Source organism: Schistocerca cancellata, chromosome 3 (genome assembly GCF_023864275.1).
Source record: "Schistocerca cancellata isolate TAMUIC-IGC-003103 chromosome 3, iqSchCanc2.1, whole genome shotgun sequence".
Taxonomy (NCBI): Eukaryota; Metazoa; Arthropoda; class Insecta; order Orthoptera; family Acrididae; genus Schistocerca; species Schistocerca cancellata.
Genome location: NC_064628.1, coordinates 424130437 through 424154987, shown reverse-complemented (window position 1 = coordinate 424154987; position 24551 = coordinate 424130437). Strand labels below are relative to the sequence as shown.

Sequence of the window (24551 nt, the reverse complement as noted above, 5' to 3'; positions counted from 1 at the left end):
ATCAGGCCAGTGCCGCATTCAGATTCCCCACAGATCTGGATACTGCACGATTCGAAGCACCGGGCAGACTCGCTAGGAAGCTCCTTTCAATCTCTGACAGCTGCTGATAACTCTGTACCACACGAGGACCTGGCATCTCCGTACCCCTTACGGTGATAATTTTACATCTGACGCTGTTCAAGCTTCTTTTGTATTCTACTAGCCCTGCTACGTGAAGACCAATGCAGTGTGTTGGCCATTCTACCTGACACAGAGAACTTTAATCGTGGTGTGAAGGTATACGAAGTTACATTGTCATCTCACCACGTTGCCTGGCTGTTTCACATTTTTGGCCAGGCAGTGTACCTGAACTCTTTTACTGTGATGATGGTTATCAACCGAAACAAACAGTGACGATAAAGTACATATAGGCAGCTACTTCTACATATACACCTACATCTACATGCATGCTCCGCAAGCCACCGAACGGTGCGAGCCGGAGGGTACCGTGTACCACTATTTTCATTTCCTTTCCTATTCTTATTCCACTAGGAAATAGAGACAGGAAAAAACCATTGTCTGGGTTCCTCCGTATGAACTCTGATTTTTCTTATCTTCTCTTCGTGGGCCTCACGTGAAATTTACCTTGGCGGCAGTAGAATCATTTTGCAGTGAACTTAAGATGCCGGTTCTCTAAATGTTCTCAATGGTGTTCTTCGGGAAGTACATCGCCTTCCATCCAGGAATTCCCATTCTACATTCCGAAGCATCTCCGCAACACTCACGTGTTGTTCGAACCTAAGGATAACAAACTTAGCAGCCCGTCTCCGAATTGATTCTATGTCTTCCTTTAATCTGACATGGTGCGGATCATAAATACTCGAACAGTGCTCATGAATGGGTCGCAGTAGTGTCCTATATGCGGTCTCCTTTACAGATGAACCACACATTCCTGAAATTCTCCCAACTAAACAAAGTAAGCTGACCATTTACCTTCCGTGCTACAATCCTTACATGCTCACTCCATTTCATATTGCTTTGAAACGTTACACCTAGATATCTGATTAACGTGACTGTGTCAAGCACACTACTAATGCTGTATTCGGACATTATGGGTTCGTTTTCCCTCCTCATTCCATTAAATGACATTTTTCTACATTTTCCATTCATTTGCCATTCATCACACGAACTATTAATTTTCCATCCTCCTATATACACTCAACTTCACAACCAATCCGTACACCACAGCCTCGTCAGTGAAAATGCGTAGATTGCTAGTCAAACCTGTCCGCCAGATCGTTTATGTACGTGGAAAATAACAGAGATCCTATCACACTTCCCTGGGGCACTGCCTTGTGTATGATGAACGCTCGTCGACGAGGACAACACACTGGATTCTATCACTTACGCAGTCTTCGAGTCACATATCTGGGAACCTATTCTAAATGCTCGTAACTGCTGTTTCAAATGCTTTTCGGAAATTTAGAAATATGGAATCTGACTGCTGCTCATCATCTGTAGTTCGCAGTATATCATGTGAGAAAAAGGCAAACTGAATCTCGCGCGAGCGATGTTTTCTAAAATGATTCTGATTCATCGACAGAAGCTTTTGCATCTGAAGGAAATTTTTTATAGTCAGATTGACAATATGTTCAGGAATCCGCAGCAAACCGATGTTGAAATTATTGATCTGTAATTTTTCGGATCCATTTTTTTACCCATCTTGCACACAGCAGTCAACTGCGCTTTTTTCTAGTCGCTTGGGACTTTGCGCTGGGTGAAAGATTCGCGACAAATGCAGGCTAAGAAGGGGCCAATTCCGCACAGTACTCTTCTCTTCGTAAAAGCGAATTGGGATTTCATCCGAACCTGATATCTCATTTGTTTTCAAGTCTTTCAGTTGTTTCTTTACGCCGGGGATGACTCTTACTGTGTCTTCGACACGGGACGCCACAGTGAGTGTCATGCAAGCATTTCATAATATAACTCTTCTTTAGTGCTCTTTTGAGAACAGAAAATCATTTCTCACACCCACGTGTATAATACCAAATCCAAGTTCTCAGTGCAGAGCGCACAGTGTCTTCAGTCGTATAGGCTTGAATACACCGCTGAGAATCACCCTATCAAGAGATTCAAATCATCGTTTCAAGCTTAGATCATATTATCACTTTGTAACAAGAAGAGGTACCGGCTCGGGCAGTTGTGCGTCAAATTGTCATACAACATGATGGCGTCATTCGAAGTTAAACTGCAGTCGTGAATCACGGAACATTGAAGATGTGCCCCTTAGTAGTTCCCTACGGGCAACAACAGCAGTCAACAACCTCTACCTACAAATTGTTACTCTTAAGTACCCACATATGAGTATCGCAGAGCTCTTAACGTACATTTTCGAGTCGGACAGGAGAGCAGCCATATCATGACAGAGAGTATGCAACCTTCATATTAACAAGCTGTTCTCTAGGTGTCCATTACGATCGGAATCTGGTGTTGGGTTGTGGTTCACAAATGAGGACAGGATTTATATGACGTCTGATGGCTGCTGTAGAACGGAGTTGAGGTGACCACGTAGTATCGTATGAATAAGACATGAAGTCCCACAGGTCAGCAGAGAGTAGGGTTATGGCTGGTAAAATGTACAGGTGTCGAACTCCTCTCATCGCTTTTGATGTAATTTGAGAGCATTGCCTCAATGGGATAGGACCTTAGAACTTATTCTCCAGCTCTCTAGTCAACATTTTGGCGACGGATTCGTCTTTTAAGGTGATACTGCTCGAGCATCCTGCGTCCACCTCGTGAATGCCTTCAAGCAAGGAGCAGGAATCTACCGAATAGAATGGTTAATGATATCCGCCAACATAAAATAAAAAGGAAGCACGGAGAAGCCGAAGTTAAATGGGTGCAGGAAATATGTGAACCAATCGGAAAAGAATAGATAACATTAAGAGTGAGGGGGAAGGGGAAATGATAACTATAGAGACTATTTAGGTTGACGTGTAGAATCTGTGGGACTGGAGACACAGTACCAGAATTTAGGAATAATGTCATCCAAATACTCCCGGCTAAATAAACCAAGTTACTGAGCAGAATAATGTAGAGAAGAGGAGATGATACAAGATCGACACGGTCTGAAAAGCTTGTAAAAGTGTTGCAAGGTAGGTTGAAATTGGGAAGTAGCTATTAACAAAAAATTCGATACCTTTCATCATGTCAGAGTTAATTAGCTTTGAAGTTAGCCCATCAGGCGGCTGCACGCGCAAATTCAAGAGGCCCGCTGATCCAATATGTGTCCGTTGTTTTCATAGCGTAAATGGTAGTTTTCTAAACTGCTTGTGCTTTGGCCCGGGATCGATCCTTACTACTGTCCCGTGTCCATTTTTTGTATCACTCTCGTGTTCGGTTTTAGGAAGCCTAAAAAAAGAACACGTTTGGTGACAACGTCTCTGGTTGGCAGCCTGAAATTGCGCGCGGCGGCCTGATGGCCTAATTTTAATGCTAATTAACTCGGAAATGGCGCATCGTACCGAATTCTTTGTTAACAATTATTTCTCAGCACAGCCAACACTGCAACACTCCTACAAGCTTTTCATGCTGCGGCTCACCATCCAGTACATAGCAGCATGGTAAAGAAAGTATAGGGTGTCTTATATGACCATCAGTTTCGCTTCAGGAAGATACAGGCGCCAGAGAGGCAGTTCTGAAATTGCACACTAAAAAAATCAAGGAATCGCAAGTGTATATCGATCTATAAAAAGCGTTTGACAATGTAAAACAGAGCAGAATTCATATTCTCATAAAACAGGTAACAAAAAATTCTGTATAAGAACAAACAAAGAATAATAAGAATGAAATACCAAAAACGAAGCGCTTGGATTAAAAAGAGTGTGAGAGCTATACATTGGGGAAGGAATAACGAAAATAAACGAGTTTCTGGACTGGAATTAAATTTCAAGGTGAAACAAGGTCAATAACACGATCTGCAGGTTATATTGCTATTCTCATGACAGCGGGGAAGAATTACATGGCTTACTGAAATATTGAGCAGTATAGTGAGCATAGAATATGGACTAAGAATAAAAAGAAGAAAGCCGAAAATAACGAGGGAATAGAAGAAATGAGGTAAGCGATAAACTTAAAATTAACATTAGTGACCGACCACAAAGTAGACGAAGTGAATTCTGCTACTTTGGAAGCACAATAATGTATGGAAGAAGCATGGACTTCCACAGGCAAAGAGTACATTCCTAGTCAAAGGTAACATACTAATATATAACATTGGCTTTAATTCGAGAAAACTTGTTTTGAGAGTGTACGTGTGGTACACAACATTGCACGGAAGTTAATTTTGAACTGTGGAGAATCAAAGTACTTGAAATTTGATGTTGTTGAAATAAGATGAAAATTAGGGCCACTGATAAGATTTTTCTTTTCTTACCAGTTTACATCATTTTCAACTTTCTTCTCTAGCATTACATTTCAAGTACTTCGATCCTGTTCTTTGCCAGTTTCTCCATAGTCTGAGATTCACTTCCAAGCAACCCTGTGTACTAAAAGAACATTCTCAGAATTGCCGTTGTCGAATTAAGGCCGAAGTTAGACACTACAGGACGGCGTATCCAGGATTTGATTTACGGGGAGGGGAGCTCAACAAATCGTCATCGTTGTAAAGTTAACTTATAATAGAATGCAAAATGTCGTTATGCTGTATAGTGTGTGTAATTATATATAATGTTTAAGTTCTTGTGGTTAGTAAATTATAAAATTTATCATCGAGCAGAAATCAGTCAGTAAAATTCTTTTTTCGATGGCATGTCCATGGAGTTGTGTTTGCACATATATTCCGGCAGTCCACGTCTTTCCAACATGTAGTACAGTTTCAAACAGTTAGCCCAGTAGAGATAGCTTAAAAATGGATAGAATTACGAAAGGCGAAGTAATTTTGATTTTCACGTATGTTGTATTTATTACTAATCTCGTGAAAAATCCAATTTTTAGACCTTCTCGCCTTTATGCGTTACCCGACATCTTGAAAAAACCGACAAAAATGTTACTTTTTCAGTATTTCCTCAGTAACTCGCTTCAAGGGCATTTTAGGCAAAATTACGCTATTATCAGTTAAAAAGAGTGTTAAATTTCCTGCAAGTTTTATATGCAATATGTTGGAAAATTACGAGCAGCTACCGAGAGACGAGGTTGGGAAAATCTGCAAAAATGTCAAGAAATCGTCAAAAGTTAGAAATGGCGGTAACTTCGCCTTAATAACGTTTTTTTTTCAGTGCAGTTTTGTGCACAACGGATACTAACCACTCATGCAGAGGATTTAATTTCCTTCAGGATCCATAACAAATATTTATATTCACTCCCTATATACGCCAGGAAGTATTGCAATAACAGCTTTAGTGAAAGTGGACTTTATATTGAAGACACCATTTTCTATAAAAAAAAAGTATTCCTGAATGTAATATTATCTTTAAGCCATTATTTGTGCAATATATACATGTAGTTTATACTTGTAGTTCCTGAGATTCGTGTAATTTCTGAGGAATCAGTATTTTTGAAAAAGAAAAACATAAATTTTCAAAGCTTTCACACATACATATATTTCAACATAAGACAGTTTACTAACAGATCTTAAATTTTATTTTCATAATATATACAAAATTTAAAGTGAAATATTTCTTCCATGTTGAATTCAACCTCTCATGCATTACCGTATGTTTCGAATCCACAATGGACACACACAATGTAGCATTGAAATCCTCTTCCTTTGCCGCTGCATTTGTTCCCATAAGTCTTTCTGTGTTGGCACTAAGCCATGTTCAGCAATGTCTGTAGAGCTAGTTCTTTATTCATTGGCACTGGGGTTAGGTAACCAATATTCTTCTTCTAGCCCCATTTGAGGGCGTCTTTTTCACTTTTTCATATCCCCTTCACGATTTCTGTTCCGGCACTGACAATGTTGAGTGTTTATGGAAAAAGTTCAAGGCAATCGTAAAATGCGTTTTAGACAGGTACGTGCCGAGTAAAACTGTGAGGGACGGGAAAAACCCACCGTGGTACAACAACAAAGTTAGGAAACTACTGCGAAAGCAAAGAGAGCTTCACTCCAAGTTTAAACGCAGCCAAAACCTCTCAGACAAACAGAAGCTAAACGATGTCAAAGTTAGCGTAAGGAGGGCTATGCGTGAAGCGTTCAGTGAATTCGAAAGTAAAATACTAGGTACCGACTTGACAGAAAATCCTAGGAAGTTCTGGTCTTACGTTAAATCAGTAAGTGGCTCGAAACATCATGTCCAGACACTCCGGGATGATGATGGCATTGAAACAGAGGATGACAAGCGTAAAGCTGAAATACTAAACACCTTTTTCCAAAGCTGTTTCACAGAGGAAGACCGCACTGCAGTTCCTTCTCTAAATCCTCGCACCAACGAAAAAATGGCTGACATCGAAATAAGTGTCCAAGGAATAGAAAAGCAACTGGAATCACTCAACAGAGGAAAGTCCACTGGACCTGACGGGATACCAATTCGATTCTACACAGAGTACGCGAAAGAACTTGCCCCCCTTCTAACAGCCGTGTACCGCAAGTCTCTAGAGGAACAGAAGGTTCCAAATGATTGGAAAAGAGCACAGGTAGTCCCAGTCTTCAAGAAGGGTCGTCGAGCAGATGCGCAAAACTATAGACCTATATCTCTGACGTCGATCTGTTGTAGAATTTTAGAACATGTGTTTTGCTCAAGTATCATGTCGTTTTTGGAAACTCAGAATCTACTATGTAGGAATCAACATGGATTCCGGAAACAGCGATCGTGTGAAACCCAACTCGCTTTATTTGTTCATGAGACCCAGAAAATATTAGATACAGGCTCCCAGGTAGATGCTATTTTTCTTGACTTCCGGAAGGCGTTCGATACAGTTCCGCACTGTCGCCTGATAAACAAAGTAAGAGCCTATGGAATATCAGACCAGCTGTGTGGCTGGATTGAAGAGTTTTTAGCAAACAGAACACAGCATGTTGTTATCAACGGAGAGACGTCTACAGACATTAAAGTAACCTCTGGCGTGCCACAGGGGAGTGTTATGGGACCATTGCTTTTCACAATATATATAAATGACCTAGTAGATAGTGTCGGAAGTTCCATGCGGCTTTTCGCGGATGATGCTGTAGTATACAGAGAAGTTGCAGCATTAGAAAATTGTAGCGAAATGCAGGAAGATCTGCAGCGGATAGGCACTTGGTGCAGGGAGTGGCAACTGACCCTTAACATAGACAAATGTAATGTATTGCGAATACATAGAAAGAAGGATCCTTTATTGTATGATTATATGATAGCGGAACAAACACTGGTAGCAGTTACTTCTGTAAAATATCTGGGAGTATGCGTGCGGAACGATTTGAAGTGGAATGATCATATAAAATTAATTGTTGGTAAGGCGGGTACCAGGTTGAGATTCATTGGGAGAGTCCTTAGAAAATGTAGTCCATCAACAAAGGAGGTGGCTTACAAAACACTCGTTCGACCTATACTTGAGTATTGCTCATCAGTGTGGGATCCGTACCAGATCGGGTTGACGGAGGAGATAGAGAAGATCCAAAGAAGAGCGGCGCGTTTCGTCACAGGGTTATTTGGTAACCGTGATAGCGTTACGGAGACGTTTAACAAACTCAAGTGGCAGACTCTGCAAGAGAGGCGCTCTGCATCGCGGTGTAGCTTGCTCGCCAGGTTTCGAGAGGGTGCGTTTCTGGATGAGGAATCGAATATATTGCTTCCCCCTACTTATACCTCCCGAGGAGATCACGAATGTAAAATTAGAGAGATTAGAGCGCGCACAGAGGCTTTCAGACAGTCGTTCTTCCCGCGAACCATACGCGACTGGAACAGGAAAGGGAGATAATGACAGTGGCACGTAAAGTACCCTCCGCCACACACCGTTGGGTGGCTTGCGGAGTATAAATGTAGATGTAAATGTAGATTTCACTTGTGACTAACTTCTATATGCATGATACTGAACTGCACCCATTGTTGGAGGTAGACATGTTACATCGAATTTGGTATTTGTGAGTGTTCTTTCTATGTATGGTTCAAGATTCGACGAGATATGTTACTTGGTGGTGACTCATCATGCAAAAGTTACTTTCGTCCTTAAACGTTGCACACCATAGTTTTATCTTTGTGCATGTGATGTCTGTGAAGTTGATAAATGTGGTAACTATTCACCAACTAGGTTTCTCGTTACTTTCACAGATTTTTTGAAAGGCCTCTCAGATGTTCTACAACTTTTGTGTTATACAGTCTTACGTGAAACTGGTCAGTTCTCAAACATTCCACGTATCATGTAGACGTAGAAAAACAAACGTAAAAACAAAAAAATAGAGAAATTATCATATTGTGTCTACTAGCCGTTCCTCTCTCCTACATAACATTACTTAAAATAAACATTTTAAAAATGCCAACCACGATAATACCAACTATTTCCAGAGTTTCCAGGAAGCGCGATGACGACGGTAGTTCCAAGCTGCTGCCCTGTGCTCAGATGTCTTCTCACTGCAACCTGGCTCAGCAGCTGTGGCAGTTATGGTAGCCATCAGGCAGGACAGCAGTGCCTGGACATTCCAGGGCTCCAGACAAATCACATTTCCTTGAGGCTCAGTCCACACATCGGTACCCACACCGTCGCCAACAGTGGTTCATCGCTGCCGTATTCCACTCACGCTTTACACCACGCTGACAACAGCCGCGGTTTGAAAGCGAGCAAATTTTGAAATAAATATTACATTTCAGTCGCTATTAAGATCACTTCTCCTTTTTTAACTTTTGAGTAAATTTCGAGAGCGGTTTGAACCCTTACTCTCCTCTCGTCTGACTACGCCCAAGCTACTGGTTCTATACGAACATTGACAAGGATGAGGTACAGGACGATAGAGCATATGTTAAGACATTACGGAATAACTTCCAAGAAACTAGAGGATATTGTGGAGGGTGAAAACTTCAGGGTAAGGCAGAGATTGAAATATATCCAAAACGGAAGTGCTAGAGCCATGCAAGTGCTAGAGCAATGAGAGCGCGTGGCCTATCAGCGTGGTTTGCGCACGCCTGCGATGTGCGAGAGAGAGCTAGAATGCACTTCGCGAAATATGGCGGTAGTTGTCAAAGGCAACCAATGTTTTTTCGCGTAAAAAAAAAAAATTGAGTGAGCGCTTGTCTGTGGCCACGCGTATATCACGCGCTAGCACCCTCTTGCACTTCGGCTGCGTATCTGCAATGTGTGCATGTTGCGATGCGCTTCGGTTACCATTTGAGTTCGGCAACATTTATTCAAATGACGAATATAGACTGAAAATTATTATTTGTTGCGCGAGAATAACAAACAAAAATATTTATTCGAAAATATTATTCATTTACACGATTAAAACCATTCATTCATTTATCTGTGAATAAAAATCGTTAAGAATAACAGATACATTTGAAACCCAATGAAATATATTGCTCTGATTATTGGTCATTTATTAAACATCTGTATTTCCAAACAACTGTTTTTTTTTCAAACATCTCATCAGAAAGTTTATTTCATTTTCGAAAATTTGACATACAGCCACACGTTCTACATATTCTGTCATGAGGATACAAGTGGGTTATATCTTCTTAAATCCCCTTTATTGCAGGATAACGATACAAGACTTTCAAATCACGAACGCGTTCAGTAAAAATAGAGAAACCATCAGATCTGCTGAATTTTTTTTATTTGCTTACAAGTAATTCGATGAAGTTCCACTTTACCTTCACCTCCCAAATTATGTTCAAAACAAAATTTTCTTTTTACGATATGACGTAATTTGAAAGCCGTGACCCGATTTCTTCAACATTTCTTTGGTTATTAATTGTCTGTAGCTTGATGAGTTTTCCTTGATCATGAAGATCAACGCAGGCGAAGCATTTCTTTTGGAATCGTAAGAAATACATTCCTGCAATAATTGCAGTTAGTGTAGAAAGGCGGAGATAGTCTTCCAATCGTCTCTTAACACTTTGTCGATAAATAAGTTGCCAGTGTGCCGCAATATTATGAACTTTTTTTGTGTGCCCAAACCTTTTGTAATTTTTCAATCTCAAAGCTCTATGTAACTCGATCGACACATTTCACGTCGAAAAACTATTCCATACTTTAACGGAAAACTTACTCAGAGTTAACCCGAAAGCATTTCCGAATGCTTTTGGACTACAACAGCGTTCCATAAGCGTTTTAAGTGGCTTTAGATTAAAAGTCTGGAGATGTTAGTCGTCAGGAACCACTGATTTCTTGCTTGATTCCCTCATTTTGTTGCGCAACAGACACGAACGAACTGCACAATTATATGAAACAGACTCTCACATCCAATAGTGTTAGCAAGAGTTTCTGTAGGCTGCATACTCATTCGTGGCTACTTACGTACAGTACTTTCGTACGTTAACAAGGGGTTGAGCTGGAAATATTGGTACGTACAGAGGCAGTTGATTGGAGCCTCAGTGTAACTGCTAAGGCCGTGCGCCTGTCGGTTTTTATGTTTCATTTGTTACACTGTAAAGTAAATAAGTCGGCCCTCACAACCTTAAGGACTGTTTCAATGCTGCAGTGCTCTAATGGGCATGATGGTGTACCACTGACTTCCTCCCACCCCTGAAGCGAATTACATAGCCTGTTAGAGGGCGACCTATATTTCAACACGTACTCCGAAACACTGTGCTATTTGACTTGGCTTTCCTGTCATTCGTGTAGGTCCCAGAAGCGATAAGTAGCCGCAAACTCGTAGAACACAAAGGACTGATACTGACTGGAGTATCTTAAGATCTTCTTCTACGTTTTCGAATAGAATAAGATCTTAAGATACTCTGCAACATCGAAAAGTCTCATACAATGGATTTAATGGAGGAGCTTGAAATTTCTGTAGACCTCAAGAATCAGAGAGAAAAAATTCTGAACTAAAAACTAGATAGGGAACCTGTTAATTTCTTCAAAGGTTTCTCCTGCGTATGGTAACTGTGACAATTTTCATAAATATGTACACTTTCTCATTAGAAAAAGGAGTAATCAATAATTTAGTAGCCAATAGCGGTAAAAATATATTTTATAATTGACATTATATGAAATCCCAAAGCACTGTAGCGCCTCAAACTACGTACAGACTCTTCGTAAACCGTAGTGTCGTAATATATTTGTAGCGTGTTTTCTAAACAGTGAAAGTGATGATTTCCGTGTATATGTTAGTCTGCTTAATAGAGGAGGCACGATAACTGGAACGAGTTTTGCGAATCACCAAAGCTTAAGTAACTTGTGCAGTTTTCATTATTTAAATGTCTGTGATGTACGAAGTTAAAATGCACTACAGGAATTTCACCGAAAAAAATTTCAAATAATATTCTCATACTTTTCTTTAATTTATTCATCTAAAATAGTCCGCCTGCTTAGCTGGGTGGTAACGTGCTTGCTTCCCATGCACTGGGCCCGGGTTTGTTCCCGGCCTGTTTGGAGATTTTGTCCGCTTGCGGACCGGGTGTTGTGCTGTTCTCATCATCAGTTCATCCTCATCACCGGCCGCCAAGTCGCCCAATGAAATAAGACTTGCACTTGGCGACCGAACCCGACTGGGACATCCCGGCCAACAATGCCATATGATAATTTCATTTCATGTAAAATACAGTTATCTGATGAATAAGATCAACCATATATCAATAAATGAAAAAAAGAAAAGTAATAATTGTGTTTCAAACAAGTGGCGCAGAATTAAGAAGCCGCTGCTATAACCACTGTACCACTGCTTCGCCTCAGAACATCGCTCGTTAAAAGGCACATGAAGTACGTCGAAAATACCTCGAAAACTTTGGCCGTCGTTTTTTCAGAAACGTTCGAGTACCTACGTATAAGTCGAGACACGTGTTTGCTCATTTTGACTCCTATTCACTGAGCGATGCTTCTGAGAAATTGGGTGTGATGGCACTTGCCAGTTCTCAACGTGAGATGAAACGGCACCTCCTGGTAGCCCCGAGGGATGATGATAGGTGGACTGCTAAAGCCTTGTGACGCGTTTCGCAGGTACTCCGGGATGACGACGCACAGCGAGCCGTCGCTGTCTGGGGTGCAGCTGCTGCGAGCCGCCGGCCGGCTGCTGCGCCACCGCGACCAACTGCTGCTGCTGCCGCTCACGGTGTGGCTGGGCCTCGAGAAGGCCGTCATCGCCGCTGACTACACGGCGGTGAGTGCTCGAGTGTACGAGTTAAGCGACGCTTACAATTAGCGGCGCATTAACTTCTTATTCGAAACTTCCTGGCAGCTTAAAAACTGTGTATCGCACCTGAATTCGAACCCGAAACCTTGCCTTCACTGGCTGTGGTCTTACCGACTGAGACATTCAGGCACGAGTCACGAACTAGCCTGACAGGTTGAGGGTGTTTGTGAGTCGTGGTGAGATTGCTCAGTCGCTGGAAAACTGCGCACGAACGTTAAAGTCCCGGGCTCGAATACCACGCCGGCACATAGTTTCACGTTGCCAGGAAGTTTCCACTGCAGAGGAAAATATTCATTTTGGAATATCACTTGGCGGAAAGAGAACTTGTTCTTCTTCCTTGTCTTCGACGCCCAATACTTAGCACAGTGTTGGCTGTCCTCGTCTTTTATTGAGGCTTCACTTGTTCCTCTGCTATCCATCATCTTCAACGCTCGCCATTAAAATTCGAACAGCATGAAGAGAGTATGTTACTAAACTTTAACAAATATGTAATGTAGTTCATTGTTTCACATCCATATGATTGCAATTTCGCGGCTACCGCACAAAATAGACATGAAAAACGCCATCTACATTCTACGCTCTAAGACGGAGAAAAAGACGACGGACCGCGAAACAATTATCCGAATTGGTCGGACGTCGGTAGAAATGCTGTATATGTACAGACGAATAGACGACCGCAGTTTCAGAAAAATTGGACGATTTGTATGAGAGAAAGAGCTTCACAAACTGAGCATATAAATTATGCTTTGGTCAACCTGTGCCCATATTCAAGCAACTACTCGGCTTGGTGTTATTTCATAAAGTTGTTATATTTTTTCCTGGGGGATATCGTGCCAAATTCTGACCAATTGGCGCATTCGATCGTCAAAACCCTCAACTGGTTGCTGGGCACTGCCATTAACGCTCCAAACGTTCTCAATTGGGGAGATACCTAGCGACTTTGCTTGCCAAGCAGGAAATAAGCAGTAGAAACTCTCGCCGTGGGGTGAGGGCGTTATCTTGCAGAAATGTATGCTCATGAAGGGCAGCGGAAACGAGCGTAGAATATCGTCAACATGCCGCTGTGCTGTAACAGTGCTGCGGATGTCAACCATAGGGATCCCGCTATGAAAAGAAACGGCACCCTAGACAATAACTCCGGGATGTCGGCCCGTATGGCGAGCGACGGTTATGTTGGTATTCGAGAGCTGTGAGGCGCGTCTCCAGACACATATGGAATCTCATTGACTGGATCCCCACGTCGAACTGAACCCCGACTACCAGCGATATTGCTATTTACGTTAGTCGGAATCTGACTCCTGACATCCACGTATCGAATCTGTGGGTTTTGGTGGACCTTCTGCTAAGCAAAATCTCAATGGCCCTGCGTGGTTAGCGCACGGGAGGAGTGACATTTTGTTCGCTCCACCGTGAACGTCAGGGACCATGAGTCAGGATGTGGGGTTGTATGCAGCTTGGCAAGTAACCCCGTGAACAGTCCGACGTCGTCTGGAGTACCATGGACTCTGACTGCGATGACCGCTGTTGCACCTCCACTTGCAGCAGAAGCGCGCCGACGGTGTTGAGCCTAACAACGAAACAGTGTGCGCGGAGTGTCCTTCTCCCAGCCGGAGCCCTACCAGTGGGGTCGCAAAGGCCCCGCGAATGGTGCAAGCACAGAAGAGGGAGCGTAACTGACCGAAAAAAGGAAAACAAGACAGTGAAGCTGGTTAAAAATAAACTGAGAGAAGAGTTCGCGTCCCCTATTTCGTGTTCCTATCTTTTGCCTATGGAAAGCCATTCTCTCCTTCAGCTGTTCTAAACGCACGTTGTTATTACATCATCATGTCTACACTCTCATTTCAAAGTATCACCGTGAAGAAAGGACATCTACCGAACAGACGTCTAATCCTAATATCATTTGTGTGGCAACGGTACGCTTGGTTCACACGTTATGTCGGACGTCAATATAACTTCGAACATGTACACAGCATCAGCGGGTGTGTAAAACTTCGAACATGTACACAGCATCAGCGGGTGTCTAAATGATAAGAGTTGCAATTTCTGAGGCAACCAGAGTGCGTCTGTGTTTTTTGTTCAGTCCTGCTACTAGGCTTGGCAGGATGCGCTATGTGATATGTGTGAGAAGCGTCAGATGTTGAGTGATCACTGTGAAGGATACGGGGACGTTGCGTACTCGTGGGATAGAACATTATCAGCACCTGACAGAGCTTGAAAGGGGCCTCATTGTAGGTCTGCATTGGGCTGACTGGTCTAATCGTGCAAAATCCGAATTTGTAGGGCATTCTGTTATGACAGTGGCCTAATGTTGGACTGCATGAGAAGGTGAAGGCATGCATACTCGACGTGAAAGTTGCGATTGATAACATTCAATACTAAAAGGTAGGATAGCCGTATCGTGAACATTCACATTTGCGGCTGCTATCCGGAAACAAGTAATGTACTCCTACAACCTTCTGTTTTATCCCGCACCGTTGATCGGAGACTAGCAGCACCCGTATTAGACAACGGCCACCCCATACCTAGGCTGCCGTTAATATCACGACACAAACGGCTACTTTTGTAGTGGATCCGTGACCAGGAAGTATAGACTTCTGGTGAATGGCGTTACGCTGCGTTCAGCGATGGACCGCGGTCATGCACTACTTACCACCTACATTTACGTTTCCCGTGATTTCCTAGGTCTGTTATGGTAAATGCTGCGATGATTTAGATTTCCTCCCGATCCTTCTCTAATTCGTGATCGTGTCTCTAGCGACCTCGTCATCGACGCGACGGTAGAATGTATTTTTCGCTTCTTCGTTTATCCAAGGATCTAAGGATTTAGGTTATCCCCATTTTGGTTAGAGTCTGCCGTGGGTGAAACGAACCAGTCACCATCGTGCTTCTTTATTACCTTCTATATCCCCGTGAGTCCTACTGCCCAAAATACACTGACGGGAAAAAATCGCTGCACCAAAAAAGTAATTAACGTAATGAATTTTCGGGAATACATTTGTCTAGGTAACATGTGTAAGTGTTAACATTGCAAGATCACAAGTTAATGCAAGCACGAGATAAACCATTGTAAATGTGAAATGCTGGTACACTAACAACAGATGTAAACGCCATAATATTGAATGCAAGTTTGCAAACCTGCATGTATTGTGTTGTAAAAGTGCCATATGTGTTTGTGGGATAGAGTTCAATGCCTGTTGGTCTTGATCGGTCAATACAGGCACAGTTAATGCTGTTTGCGGATGACGCTGGAGTTCGATATTGTCCCATATGTGTTCGACTGGAGACAGATCTGGTCATCGAGCAGACAAAGACTACACGTCGACACTATGTAGGGTTACAACAGCGGTATGTGGGCAAGCGTTTCGTATTGAGCAACACCCCCTGGAATGCTGTTCATAAACGACAGCACAGCAGGTCGAGTCCCAGACTGACGTACAGTTTTGCAGTCTGGATTGTTGTGATAACCACGAGAGTGCTCCTGCTGTCTTACAAAATCGCACCGTACAACATAAGTCCAGGGTAGGTCCAGTTTGTCTAGCACCCAGACCGGCTGGTTTCAGGCCATGAACTGTCCTCCTTCTGACTAACGTACGCCCATCAGTGGTACCGAGGAAGAACTAACGTCTATCAGCAAATATAACAGTCCTCCACCCTACTCTCCATTTAGTTCTGTATTGACACCACTGAAGTTACAAATGGCGATGGTTTGGGGTCAGTGGAATGCACGCTACCGTGCTCCTGTTGCGGAGGTGTCCTTGAAATAACCGATTTGTAACAGTATTGCAGAAGGAATATTCAGCTTCTCGTAGCCCTAGTCGAAGACGTTGTTGAAACTCAGTGAGATGTTGATAATTCCGTTTTTGTGACGTTAAAGGCATTCTTGACTAATATCAAATCACCCTGTCTAATCTCAAACGTAAATGACGCTCACGGCTGTTACAGTGCGCATTTGAAGTAAACCTGGTTCGCATCCTGCGAGCGGCGTGAAATTTGAATAGACATTATCTTCCAAATGTAGAAAAATGGCTACTAACTTTCGCCCATTACGCACAGCTCCTTCTTGCTGTTGCTATCTTTTCCCCCAGTGTACTAAAGCATATCCTTGGATGGGATCTAGTACCCCAGCAGAAGACCCCCGATTCTTTGAAGACACGATTGTGTTGACATTATCTGCTTCGCAGTTTGAATTTAAGTACATTCGCAAAGTATCCTGCCAGTTGAGCCAAGTCCGTCACTGTTTTGCATACTAGCAAGCCTATGAGATCGTTCCATTTAATTTTTACTGATTTACTGATATTTCAGTCATAGGGTATTACGTTTTTGCAATTTCTGAGGTTCTCAGTATTACGTTTCTGAGCGCACAAAGCAGTTCTATCCGTTTCGCCACCCTGAACCCCATCAAGATATGTCTGGATATTTATGTAGCATTTTCGGACGTACTTTATCTCACACAGCTGCACAAAGATAGAAATCAGAGGATTTTCGATACCCCATAATATCTTTCTTTCGTTAATAAGCGTTGCCGTCGTACGGAATCGAATGACTCGATCTAGTACCCCAGCAGAAAACCCCCGATTCTTTCAAGACGCGAACTTCCATGTATATCACATCTTCAGACGTCTAACTGCATTACAAATGAATTGCTGTGTTAAGTGTTCGACGTTAAGCATGTAAGCGAGAAGAAGTTTAGAAAAGGTTTGAAAGTATGTTTAAAGGTTGTTGGAAGTCACCAAGTGTTCTCATTATTATCAAACACTGAATGAGTATAGTCTGGATGTTTTGAGCTCCGATTTCAACAATAGCCAGTTTTTCACGTAACTCGAAGTTAACGAAATTACGTCTTCCGAACGATATGTCATACAATAATATAATTTTGCAGGTACAATCAGTGGTATTTGTGGATATTGTCTGCAAAATGTGCTGCGAATAAGAATTAGTTGGAAAGAAGTAATAAATCGAAACGTCATGGCAGATGGCAGATGATGTTTTACTGCGTGAATAGTTAGCACAATGAACTCGCATGCGGGAGGACGACGTTTCAAATCCCGTCCGGTCATCTAGTTTAAGGTTTTTCGTGATTTCCCTAAATCGTTCCTGGCAAATGCTGGGATGGTTCCTTTGAAAAGGGCACAGCCGGTTTCATTTACCATTCCATATTAATCCGAGCTTGTGCTCCGTCTCTAAACACGTCGCTAATCTTTACACTTAGTTAACTCTAATCTTCCGTTTTTTCTCTTAAAATGCGGTAAGCGAAAAACTTTACGCTTTTCATCGTGCCTGCGAGAAAATATTTCGTGAAGGTTTGAAATTGCATGTAAATTTTTTTTGGAGCCAGTAACTGCCCTCACTCACAAATACCAAATAAATGAAGTCTGAATAATTGGCACTCGTGAATTAAGCTTCCTCAGGATACTAGAGTTGTAACTGTAGTAGTGGCACCTACTTATTTATAAGTTAAACAAAATAGATATGTATTTCAAAGTTTTACTGTCCTTCAGAAAAGTCCTCGGCCTTGTGTACAGAGTGACACAAAAATCTGTTAACATTTGTAAATTCATTACTGGACGGAATAATGTAGGCAGATAAGTAAAAATTGACACAATGTTTGAAACGATATGGGATTTTACTGAAACCAAAAAAAGTGCACAAAATGACCGACAGACGGGGCTTCAAATGATACAAAACCAATAATCACCATAACATTTTATTTTTAGAAAAATGATGTTCATTATAACAAATGTTGAGCATGTCGACAGTCCTTCACCCACAATACCTGTTGTCGAGGGACAATGTTGTGAAATCCATTGTATAGCGTGCCAGTAGTTATGCTGAGAAGTTGTCGTCGGATGTTGTCTTTTAGCATCCCTAACCAGGTCGGACGATTGCGGTAGACTTGCGGCTTTATGTAACCACACAACCAATAATCACACAGAGTGAGGTGTGGATACCTGGGAGTCCAAGCGCTACGGACGTTGCCGCTCGTCACGCGATCCTCGCTAAACGATTGTGTACAAGACATCATTCACACGTGTAGCAATATCGGTTGGAGCGTCGTACTGCTTAAAATTCCCATCTAAGAACACGTATTTATCAGCTATGTTAGGGACGATCTGACTCCCTCTTCACTACAGCTCATTTTATATACGATTCTCATGCGGCGTCACTAGCATGTTACTGCCCAGCGTTATCTCTTGGCCAGTTTTTGCACTCGGTTATGGTTTCAATAAAACCGCACGTCATTTATGGGATGTGTGTCAGTTCTTACCACTCTGCCCCACATTAATACGTGAATTAATTCATTTCAGATGTCATCTGATTTTCGCCAGCCGGTGTGGCCGAGCGGTTCTAGGCGCTTTAGTCTGGAACCGTGAGACCGCTACGGTCGCACGTTCGAATCCGGCCTCGGGCATGGATGTGTGTGATGTCCTTAGGTTAGTTAGGTTTACGTAGTTCTAAGTTCTAGGGGACTGATGGCTTCAGATGTTAAGTCCCATAATGCTCAGAGCCATTTGAATCATTTTGAACTGATTTTCGGGTTACCCTGTATAACGTGTTGCAGACAGTGTGGATGTCGCTGGTTAACTTGTAACAGCGTCAGGTGTGATGATAGTTCAAGTGGAGTAACAGTTCTGAAGCGAATGCGATGAAGTGATTACTTTAATTTAGGAATTCGGCTGATGTCACAAGGGCTTAAGTCCAGGGGGAATGCAGGTAATGCGACACTTTCCAGCCCCATCGATCAAACAAATCACAGTTTGCGCCATATTCATACGAGTATTGTCCTGCAAAACAATTTGCAGGTACTACAGAAAGGATCGCCGCTTTTTTCTGCGACCAGTTAGAGAACGAAGGACTTAAGCCCTTGTGACTTCATTCTTAAACGGAAGGAAGAACTTCATGGCATTCACTTCAGAACTCTTACAGAGATTCGTCGGACAACAGGCAGCTCCGCTCGAAGACAAACATTGCTACTAGCGGTGTCCTATGATTTCCACATCGCTGACAACGGGTTCTGCACAGCATTGCTGACTGCTCTAAAGGACATTAAAACTGAAACATGTACGTATTTTGTGTGAATTGTAAATAAATTTCTGCCACTGTTAAAATTGAATACTTCATATACACGCAGTTTGAAACCGTAGTACTCGTCTAACATGAAATATTGAATATCAAATTTTTGTTGCTCCTGAAAGTCATCAAATAAGTTCATAAAACTGAAATTGTCCATCAAGAACCTGACGACCCGTTTAGGGATATAGATACTAAATGATAAACAGACAAGTTTTTATTTAAGTTACATTTTGTTTTCCTTAGAAATGAGGATTTTCAACAATCATATTCCTAATATTCTGTGATATAAAACCACAGGATTTGAAGATTATGGTCACTAAACGCCTCATGTCGAACTATACCTCATTAAAAGTTCCGATGAAGGCTTTCCACGTTTATCATTGAATGACGAAAGAATAATCACCCCATACTGCTACAACGAATATCCCAGTTAGGGTGGGTATCAAAAGTTAACAAGGTCTGCCTGATAGGCAGTTTGGAACACACAAGCTCATAAGCTCAGAAGCTAGGCAAAGAGGAAACGAGACAACGTACATTACTGTCAGCAATCACCAGTTTAATTCACTTACAGAATGTGCTCAAAATCGCCGGTACTAACGTGGATACATTTTGGGCATCGCTTGATAATGACTTCATTAATCCTTGGAAACATTCCTGTAATATCGCAAATGACTTCATCTGCTTCTTGTATTCATACTACAAGATATCAGTGTGAATCCACAGGAGTTTCACAGCCTAGTATTTCAAGTGCCCCCAGAAATGAAAATCGATTGATGTCAGGACCGGAAAGCGAGGAGGCCAGGCTGTAGGTTCACGACCTCCAGTCCATCTGTTGCCAAAGATGTTGAAGCGCCCACGCACCACATTGTCCAATTGTGCTGGAGTGCCATCCTGCTGGAACTTTATGATACGAGGGATGCTCAAATACACCTGGTAAGGCCTCTCTCAGGAATACAAGGTAACTGAGTAACTGTGGTACGGACCTGTGACATGGTCATCAGTGCTACCTGCCCACACATTGACAGGAAACCGACATATTTGGTATTGGGTATGCAGCCTTCGATGTTTTTCTTCCATCCAATCATGCCTGTTTCTGGTGTTGAACAAGCCGTCCTGGTAAAGGAGTGCTCGTAAAAAAACAGGAATGTCGTAGAAAGTGGGGCTCATACCTGATTTGCTCGAACACGCACGGAAAAAACTGACATGACGAGGGAAGTCATCCCGCGTCATTGCCTGAGCCTTCTGTAATTTGTAGGGATGGAGGTGCTCGTCGTACAGAATGTGCCACACTGCCATTAGGTTAACATGTATGGTGTGTAGCACAGCTCAGATGCTCTTAGAAGGCAGCCCTGGAAACTGCTGACCATATTTTTTTTTTTTTTTTTTTTTTTTTTTTTTTTTTTTTTTTTTTTTTGTCATCAGTCTACTGACTGGTTTGATGCGGCCCGCCACGAATTCCTTTCCTGTGCTAACCTCTTCATCTCAGAGTAGCACTTGCAACCTACGTCCTCAATTATTTGCTTGACGTATTCCAATCGCTGTCTTCCTCTACAGTTTTTGCCCTCTACAGCTCCCTTCTGGTACCATGGAAGTCATTCCCTCATGTCTTAGCAGATGACCTATCATCCTGTCCCTTCTCCTTATCAGTGTTTTCCACATATTCCTTTCCTCTCCGATTCTGCGTAGAACCTCCTCATTCCTTACCTTATCAGTCCACCTAATATTCAACATTCGTCTACAGCACCACATCTCAAACGCTTCGATTTTCTTCCGTTCCGGTTTTCCCACAGTCTGTTTCACTACCATACAATGCTGTACTCCAGACGTACATCCTCAGAAATTTCTTCCTCAAATTAAGGCCGGTATTTGATATTAGTAGGCTTCTCTTGGCCAGAAATGCCTTTTTTGCCATAGCGAGTCTGCTTCTGATGTCCTCCTTGCTCCGTTTATTTACTGCCTAGGTAGCAGAATTCCTTAACTTCATTGACTTCGTGACCATCAATCCCGATGTTAAGTTTCTCGCTGTTCTCATTTCTACTACCTCTCATTACCTTCGTCTTTCTCCGATTTACTCTCAAACCATACTGTGTACTCATTAGACTGTTCATTCCGTTCAGCAGATCATTTAATTCTTCTTCACTTTCACTCAGGATAGCAATGTCATCAGCGATTCGTATCATTGATATCCTTTCACCTTGTATTTTAATTCCACTGCTGAATGTTTCTTTTATTTCCATCATTGCTTCCTCGATGTACGGATTGAAGAGTAGGGGCGAAAGGCTACAGCCTTGTCTTACACCCTTCTTAATACGAGCACTTCGTTCTTGATCGTCCACTCTTATTATTCCCTCTTGGTTGTTGTACATATTGTATATGACGCGTCTTTCCCTATATCTTACCCCTACTTTTTCAGAATCTCGAACAGCTTGCACCATTTTATATTGTCGAACGCTTTTTCCAGGTCGACAGATCCTATGAAAGTGTCTTGATTTTTCTTTAGCCTTGCTTCCATTATTAGCCGTGAAGTCAGAATTGCCTCTCTCGTCCCTTTACTTTTCCTAAAGCCAAACTGATCGTCACCTAGCGCATTCTCAATTTTCTTTTCCATTCTTCTGTATATTATTCTTGTAAGCAGCTTCGATGCATGAGCTGTTAAGCTGATTGTGCGATAATTCTCGCACTTGTGAGCTATTGCCGTCTTCGGAATTGTGTGGCTGATGCTTTTCCGAAAGTCAGATGGTATATCGCCAGACTCATATATTCTACACACCGACGTTAATAGTCGTTTTGTTGCCACTTCTCCCAATGATTTTAGAAATTATGATTTCCACCTATCTGCTCTCTCCTCTGCATTTAACAGTGGAATTCCCGTTGCACTCTTAATGTTACCACTGTTGCTTTTAATGTCACCAAAGGTTGTTTTGACTTTCCTGTATGCTGAGTCTGTCCTTCCGACAATCATATCTTTTTCGATGTCTTCACATTTTTCCTGCAGCCACTTCGTATTAGCTTCCCTGCACTTCCTATTTATTTCATTCCTCAGCGACTTGTATTGCTGTATTCCTGATTTTCTCGGAACAAGTTTGTACTTCCTCCTTTCATCAATCAACTGAAGTATTTCTTCTGTTACCCATGGTTTCTTCGCAGCTACCTTCTTTTTAACTACGTTTTCCTTCCCAACTTCTGTGATGGCCCTTTTTAGAGGTGTCCATTCCTCTTCAACTGTACTGCCTACTGCGCTATTCCTTATTGCTGTATCTATAGCGTTAGAGAACTTCAAACGTATCTCGTCATTCCTTAGTACTTCCGTATCCCACTTCTTTGCGTATTGATTCTTCCTGACTAATGTCTTGAACTTCAGCCTACTCTTCATCACTACTATATTGTGATCTGAGTCTATATCTGCTCCTGGGTACGCGTTACAATCCAGTATCTGATTTCGGAATCTCTGTCTGACCATGATGTAATCTAATTGAAATCTTCCCGTATCTCTCGGCCTTCTCCAAGTATACCTCGTCCTCTTGTGATTCTTGAACAGGTTATTCGCTATTACTAGCTGAAACTTGTTACAGAACTCAATTAGTATTTCTCCTCTTTCATTCCGTGTCCCAAGCCCGTATTCTCCTGTAACCTTTTCTTCTACTCCTTCCCCTACAACTGCATTCCAGTCGCCCATGACTATTAGATCTTCGTCCCCCTTTACATACTAAATTACCCTTTCAATATCCTCATACACTTTCTCTATCTGTTCATCTTCAGCTTGCGACGTCGGCATGTATACCTGAACTATCGTTGTCGGTGTTGGTCTGCTGTCGATTCTGATTAGAACAACCCGGTCACTGAACTGTTCACAGTAACACACCCTCTGCCCTACCTTCCTATTCATAACGAATCCTACACCTGTTATACCATTTTCTGCTGCTGTTGATATTACCCGATACTCATCTGACCAGAAGTCCTTGTCTTCCTTCCACTTCACTTCACTGACCCCTACTATATCTAGATTGAGTATTTGCATTTCCCTTTTCAGATTTTCTAGTTTCCCAACCAAGTTCAAGCTTACGACATTCCACGCCCCGACTCGTAGAACGTTATCCTTTCGTAGATTATTCAATCTTTTTCTCATGGTAACCTCCCCCTTGGCAGTCCCCTCGCAGAGATCCGAATGGGGGTCTATTCCGGAATCTTTTGCCAATGGAGAGATCATCATGACACTTCTTCAATTACAGGCCACATGTCCTGTGGATACACGTTACGTGTCTTTAATGCAGTGGTTTCCATTGCCTTCTGCATCCTCATGTCGTTGATCATTGCTGATTCTTCCGCCTTTAGGGGCAATTTCCCACCCCTAGGACAAGAGATTGCCCTGAACCTCTATCCGCTCCTCCGCCCTCTTTGACAAGGCCGTTGGCAGAATCAGGCTGACTTCTTATGGCGGAAGTCTTCGGCCGCCAATGCTGATTATTTATCAAAATTTAGGCAGTGGCGAGGATCGAACCCGGGACCGAAGACGTTTTGATTATGAATCAAAGACGCTACCCCTAGACCACGGGTACATAGAGCTACTTAAAATCCTGGTATGCCGCATGGCCGCGAAAATCCAGTATGGAGACTTTCAGAACGAAAGCTGCAGGTTTCACTCAAACTCCTCTCCAGTCCTGCAGGATCAAACTGCAGGACTGGAGGTCATCGGTCCCTAGGCTTACTCACTCCTTAATCTAACTTACGCTAAGGACAACACACACACCCATGCCCGAGAGAGGACTAGAACCTCCGACGGAGGAAGCCGCGCGATCAGTGTAAAGGCGCCTAGACTGCGCAGCTGCCCCACGGGGCCCAGTCTTGCAAACATGGTGAGGGCTGAGGGATGCTTTTGCGGTAACATTCACCATAGAGCCGGAAAGCACCTCTTGCATTCCTTCGGACTTCCCCGTACACGAGAAGCATGTCGGTTTGCTCTTCAGTTTTGTACACGACCGTCATTGTTCATCCTCTCTTACGATAGCACGTGAGTGACTGTTTACTACGTACAGCATGAAAGTACGGAACACTATTTGTTACTGTACTTTACCGTTGTCTAAGTATGAATGTGGCGTACTGTGTGTGTCATGTGAAAAATGAAGGAGCTCCACCGACAAACACTCTGACCTCACAGGACTCGCAGCGTGTCACCAAGTGCTTAACTGTATTGTTTACATACAATCCTGTTTCGGAGTCCATAGCGCCTCAACAGTCGCAGAGC

General features: G+C 42.6%; 1 protein-coding gene across 1 annotated transcript in view; it reads left to right on the top strand.

The window, feature by feature from the left end:
• Positions 1–24551, top strand: part of LOC126176352 (UNC93-like protein) — a 399900-nt gene that overhangs the window by 248142 nt on the left and 127207 nt on the right. Inside the window, exon 6 of the mRNA XM_049923505.1 lies at positions 12046–12205. Within this exon, the coding sequence (XP_049779462.1) occupies positions 12046–12205 (160 nt within the window). The remainder of the gene's footprint in view (positions 1–12045; positions 12206–24551) is intronic.